Genomic DNA, 6255 nt, shown 5'->3' on the forward strand with positions numbered 1-6255 from the left:
GAGGAAGCCACTGGTGTCAAAAGCAGTTTCAGCGACCCCAGTTCTGCTCTGCCGCTTGGCCACCCTCTTAACCCAGGGCTTTAAAATGTCTGAAGCAAACAAGTATTTCTGTAGTGTGAGTCTTTTAAATGCTTAGACTAGTTCCTAGGGATCCTAGAGATAGGGGGTTTTTTGATTCTATATTGAGTTAGGTTTGTATTTAAAATGCATTTAATGTAAATAAATATATTTCAGTATATACAGTCCATATTCTGTATTTTGTCCTGATCTGTATCCCTACCATCAGCACAATGGCCAGGCAGCCTGGGTTACAGAGCTGGACCTCTTCAGCTTCATCTTTAGAAATGGCTTCTGTGAAACTTAGCAGTTCTGGTTCCAGTCAGTAAAACCATCAATTCAATCTGAAAATGAATATTTACCTTCCAAGCAGTGAGCTAGCAGAGGTTGTCAACCGTCACACAAAACCTCTGCCAACCATGTCGCTGCCCACCGAAGTGCAGAGCCCGGGCCAGCAGCTGGCTCCTCGGTCCGGACTCCCTGGTTGCAGCTCGCCCATCAGCCTGGGAAGGTCGTCTCCACACAACCAGCCCAGGCTGAGGGGTCAGGAGGACTGAGGAGCACACACGCCTGCAGGGAAAGTGGCTTCACTTGTTTAGATGCTGCTGGTGACGCTCAGGGTAAGACAAGTGGACACAGGACCACCCTGAAGAGAACTGAGGGGGTTTTGACTCTTTCAAAAAAGAAAAGGAACTTGAGAATTAGAGACTGTCACGCTGCTTTATGAGATGCTACTTTGGGTGGCAAACGCAGGCATTTGAAAGCTAGAAAAATGCCAAGCTGGTATCTGAGAGCTGCTTATGCAACTGTAATTCTGCCAGTGGTGTGTGTTTGCCCAGCCCAGCATTTCAGAGTCACGCACTGCCTTCTCCACGACGCTTCTGCCTCATTGAATGCCCAGAGATGATCCGGGACAAACCAAGCCTCAGGGGCACTACACAGCCTGGATCATCCTGGCATCTCTGTGCTTGACTGCAAAATAAAAAATGTTGATTTAGCTCCAGAGCTAGAGAGGCAGCAGGGCAGCAAGTGATGAGCAGGACTTGGGTGCAAGGTGCTTTTATCAATCTCGCTGCGTGGTCGAGCATCATCAACAGGCAGCAGAGCCTGTGCTGGGCTGGGGTGCCTGCTGCTCTGCTCATCTCTGACAAATATTGACATATTTAAACACGACTGGAGTAGAAAAACACACCCAGATGTTGCTGGCTATTGGGTGACGGGATACCTGATAGCTGCAGGACCCACTGTTCCCTCTTCTCTAGGGGCTGACATTTACTCTGCAACACCACCATGACTCCAGGGAGCAAACACCCAGGGGCTTCTCGGAACAGACCGCGCTCTCCCGGGCATGTTTATTAATCAGCTCTTGCACCCTCTGCTCCAGCTGCCCCAGTGATGCCGCTGCCTCTCAGAAACCGAAGCCACACCAGGGTAGCACAGCAAACCCAGGGCCGGGGAAGCCAAATCACCACCCCTGAACCCCAGACAATAGGACAAAACAGGATGGTTTGGGGCAGGTGGTGCCTTACAAGTAGGAAAAGTCCTTTAAGCCCAACCTGGAGTTGCCCTTCCCAGGTTGTCTTGTTTTGCTCAAAAGCAGGGATACATGTGCTGTGACGTCTTGTCTTCCCCGTCCCCTCCACCTCCTTCCCACACCAGCCCTCTACTTCATCCAGAGATACCTCACGTTTGCATCTCAGGCAAGAGCAGGACACTCATATCCAGATCTTCTCATAGCCTTGTCCAGCCGAGGGTGTGAGAGACCTCCCAGTGCTCTGGCATCTGGATTTGCCATGGGCAGGCCGGCACACGAACGAGCACTTGGGTGTGAAAGCTCTTTGTCACACCTGTGGAAAACCAGCTCAGCAAAACTATTTGCTGAAATTTTGGTAGAAAATGAAAGAAATTACTTGGCAGGAATAGGATTCATATAACATCCATCTAGCTCTACTCCCACTAACAATAAAGGGGAAAACATCCCACTTGCTTTAGTTCAGAAGTCTCCCAGACTGGCCTGTGAGCCCTGTTAACTGCAGGCCAAGGCTGCAGAGCCAGGCAGAAGAATCAGGTGGACACAGCAAATTCCACTGTGTAGAAGCCCTGATCTGATTTGGCACAGGTCTTCCAATGATCAGGAAAGTTTTATGTGCAACAAACAGCAGAATATGGCGAAATCATTCAGCACTGATTTCACCTCTAGGCAAACAACCTCCCCAACCTTTACATCTATGTATAAATGACTACAATTAGGTAGCACCATTGCGAACACTTGTACATTTATGCATGGAGAAGATATAGAGATGTTGTTGTGATCATGGACACATATATACATTTTAAACAGAGCCCCTGCTATATAAGGGGTGGCTCAACAGTTGCCTTTACCAACCTAGATAAAAGGAAGAAACAGCCCCTGTCAAAGAAACACCTGAGCAACTCATCGGGCAGAAATGGCTCCAGGTACTTTTATTTATTTTCATTTTCAAGGATTGCCAGTGTTGCCGCATGCTTAGGGTGGTGGGAGATGATGATGGGGTGGTACTGTGGTGGGCTACACACTCTCAGTGCCAGCTCTAAATTAAAATGTGGCAACTTATAAATCAGTAATAAAAAATAATACCTTTCTCTACAGTGTGACTTTTTTCCATGAATAAATTTAGGTAGTCTTTAACCTAAATGGGGCAAAGAAAGGATGGAGAACATGAGGAACAAGGTCAAGCCGCAGATATAATAATTATTATTAACATAAATGTTGGCAGGGATATTAAAACTCATATTCAAAGCTTAAGACAGGGATCAGGATGATGTCTAATGCATATGTCCAAGTCCTACAGGCTCCAGGGCATTCCTCCGCTGAAGGGTATTTGTCTGAGATTAACTTTGTGGTCTGTCTAAGCATAGATGGACACTTGTGTGAGTTAAATGTCATGGCTTGGAAACCTTTAGGCTTGACAGAGATCACCAAATTCTAGAGGTATGTCCCAGAGAGCAAAAGCAGCTGGTCACAGCACAGCAATGTCATCAGCTCTTGCCCTAGCGAAGGCAGACACACAGTTTCACATCAGCAGCATGGCATAAGCCAAGGCTAAAGTGAGGTACTCCCAGGCCCTCACCTGGTACTTGCCATCGCCTGCCCTCACACAATGGGGAGAGCACTGTGCTCTTCTCTTGAGGGCAAGGCCCACGGAAAAACATGAGACTGTTAGGGAGAAACACAGGGCCACACTCTAGCTTCCATGGAGCGATGATGACTCTTCAGCCAGGAAGACACTGCTTGTAGCACTGGGCACAGCACAAGCCCCAAGGGCACGCCTAGTGGAAGGGGATAGGATTTCATTTGATTTTGGGAAGGGCTAAGCTCACCCACAGAGTCCAACAAGACATCAAGGAAGGTGAGTCCTCAGTCAGCACGGACAGAAGAGGCTGGGAATTAAACTCCAGGTGCCACCCCACTCCTCAGCATGGTCACTGCAGGACTGCTATCACCCTTCCTCTCCACTGTGCTGCAGGGTCATGGTTTTCTCCTCTCTTCATTGCTGTGATCACTCTGGGACTGCAGTGGCCACAGGAAGCTGCCACCTTCCCGGCCATGCCCCTTTCCAACCTGTTTGCCAACGCTGTGGTGAGGGCTCAGCACCTTCATCTCCTGGCTGCCGAGACATACAAGGAGTTCGTAAGTGTTGTGGCCTCCAGGCATCTCCTCCACATTAGCTTGACAGATTCAGGATGGTGTAACTTCCTAGAAAGAGCCTTTTCAACTATGGGTGTCTTCTCTGTCAGCTCTTGATGAGGCAAAAGGGTCTTAATAGGACTGGACATATTAGGTCCCATCCGACTGGACCCTGTCTCTTCTCAGCTCTCTGCCCCCACCTCTGGTCCTGCAGAGCCCCTCTCAGGGCCATCGCTGCCCACGTCCAAACCTACTGCACATGGCCAGCTCGCTCAGAGAGAAACCTGGCTCTGGAACCAATGGGGGATGGCACAGATATTTTGCAAAACCTTCCTGTGTCAGTCACCTTTGGCCTTGGGTGATTCTGAGTACTTAAAAGTATCCAGTTTCTCCTGTTCCCAGGAGCTGGCATGAGCTTTGGCAAGAGCTGTCCCTGGGGTCATCTACTCCTTGGAAGAACCCAGTCCAAGCATGTTTTGCATTCACCTTAGCACCTTCACTCAGTGAGAGGGAGACCTTTATGTCCAATAGCTACTGTCGCAGCATACAAACTCCTGCTTCCTGTCTGCCAACCCTCTGCAGAGACACCTCAAGTCTCTCACTTATTTCTTGCAAAGAGTAACCAGAACAGCTTGGGGAAGTGTCCATGATCTTCTCCCTGTACATGGGCAACAGATCTGAGCGTATTCGGGATGTCTCCGCAGGAACGCACCTATATTCCAGAGGACCAAAGGCATGCCAACAAAAATTCCCAGGCAGCATTTTGTTACTCGGAAACCATCCCTGCTCCCACGGGGAAGGATGATGCCCAGCAGAAATCAGTAAGTTCTCTCCCCTGGGGTAAGCACAGGCCTATTGGAAGAGCCCAGCTGTGCTTCAGTACAGGAATAGAGGGTTTCCATCTCTGAGCACTTCAGTGCTTCATTGCTCCTCTCCCTTTTTTACTATTTAAACCCTGCATAAAGAAAGACTCTTCCAGGTTACACTATAAGTTATACTCCCATCCCAAAGATGAGAAAAACTAGTATCTGCACAGGACATATGGCTGGGTGGTGCTCCTCAGCTTGCAAACTTGTCTGTATCTGCTGAAGCCCAAAGAAGTGGCACATCTCTGGGTCACCTCTGGGCTGTTTCAGAGGGAGCAGGACACAGAAGTAACTCTACCAAATACCTCATCTGCATAGCTTCCATCCTTTCTTTTGTTAATTTCAGGACATGGAGTTGCTTCGGTTTTCACTGGTTCTCATCCAGTCCTGGTTGACCCCGGTACAATACTTAAGCAAAGTGTTCACAAACAATCTGGTTTTCGGCACCTCAGACAGAGTGTATGAAAAACTAAAGGACCTGGAAGAAGGGATCCAAGCTCTCATGAGGGTAAGTTGGACCATGTAGCATGATTACAGAGTAACAGAGATCTCCTAGACAGAGGACACTCAGCTCTCAAGAATCTTCCACAGGATCCAAACACTATGAGAAATCTCTCTACCTTCCACTCTCAAGACCAGTGGCATCCCTTGGACCTTGCTTACCTTAAGATAATGAGATCATGACAACCCATTGCACAAGTTTCATCACTGGGGTGTATAAGAAAACACATAACCAATGTTAACAGCACTGCCATATCACTCAGATAGCAGTACAGACCACGAACATCACGACAGCCCAGACCCAAAGTCTTTCCAAACCCAGCACCAAAGAATACTCAGTCAGTTAAATCTCCCGTACAAACAGTAACATAAGGATGTTTGCTACATTTCCATGCAAAATACTTTAAGTGGCGTAAATTTTGCCAAGTTTGCAACCTGGCTTTAAGGACTCATAACATTTTATATAAACAGTGCATATAAATCCATACAGATGGAAGCCTATACTCCGATGCTTCTCTCATATTATACAGCACCCAGACAGGTGAGAGCTGGAGAGTGACCTTCTTCAAGGGTCACTCTTTAATTTTGCTTTCTTATTTTAAATGAAATCATTTATTATTTGCCAGGACACCTTTTCAGTTATGCTCACTCTCTATTTGCCAGCATCACCATGCAGCTAGAGCTCCAAGACCTGTAACTGTGAGAAATTAATCTGGACAATTATTTACATTTTCTAGCATTAAATAACTCTGAAAGTCAGGCCATGAGAGTAGAGATCTTTCGTCCTGGCACTTCAGCTGGATTAAGTAGGTGTATGTATCAGTACCGTTTCCAGATTTTGCTCTCCATTTGATATGTGCTTGAGCACTAGGAATCAGTACACAGAAACTAGACAAATAATCACATTTCATCCATTTACAACACTGTTTACTTAACCAAAAAGTCCTGTCCCAGCTAGTGAGAAAAGCAGGGCAGGAGGAATGGCAGGTTGCAAATCTCTGAGCTCCAGATATACGTGCCTTGGGTCTTGATTAGAACTTTGTTCACTGGGAAAGCAGGAGAAGAGAGATTTATTTGGTCAGTCCCCCCTCTCCTTGGCTAGAGTAGCTAAGGAGAGACCCTGCAACTTTCCCCTTAACACCCCAAAAGACATATACATCCCCC

At 47.4% G+C, this 6255-nt stretch overlaps 1 protein-coding gene across 1 annotated transcript; it reads left to right on the forward strand.

Annotated features, from left to right (window-relative positions):
* Nucleotides 1-2326: 2326 nt before the first annotated feature.
* On the forward strand, nt 2327-5238 carry LOC113489170 (somatotropin). The gene is made up of 4 exons (XM_026864712.1): nt 2327-2514; nt 3564-3727; nt 4429-4545; nt 4937-5238. Exons 1-4 carry the CDS (start codon nt 2505-2507, stop codon nt 5114-5116), a joined length of 471 nt encoding a protein of 156 aa, XP_026720513.1. The 5' UTR covers nt 2327-2504; the 3' UTR covers nt 5117-5238.
* Nucleotides 5239-6255: the final 1017 nt, after the last annotated feature.

The sequence above is a fragment of the Athene cunicularia genome (assembly GCF_003259725.1).
Source record: "Athene cunicularia isolate RWA chromosome 27 unlocalized genomic scaffold, athCun1 chr27_part1, whole genome shotgun sequence".
NCBI classification, from domain to species: Eukaryota; Metazoa; Chordata; class Aves; order Strigiformes; family Strigidae; genus Athene; species Athene cunicularia.

Bases quoted from the DNA above. Each gene is read 5' to 3' on its own strand.
- LOC113489170 (XM_026864712.1), top strand. The intron at 3,728-4,428 runs GTAAGTGTTGTG...ATGTCTCCGCAG, and splicing joins CCGAGACATACAAGGAGTTC to GAACGCACCTATATTCCAGA. The intron at 4,546-4,936 runs GTAAGTTCTCTC...TGTTAATTTCAG, and splicing joins ATGATGCCCAGCAGAAATCA to GACATGGAGTTGCTTCGGTT.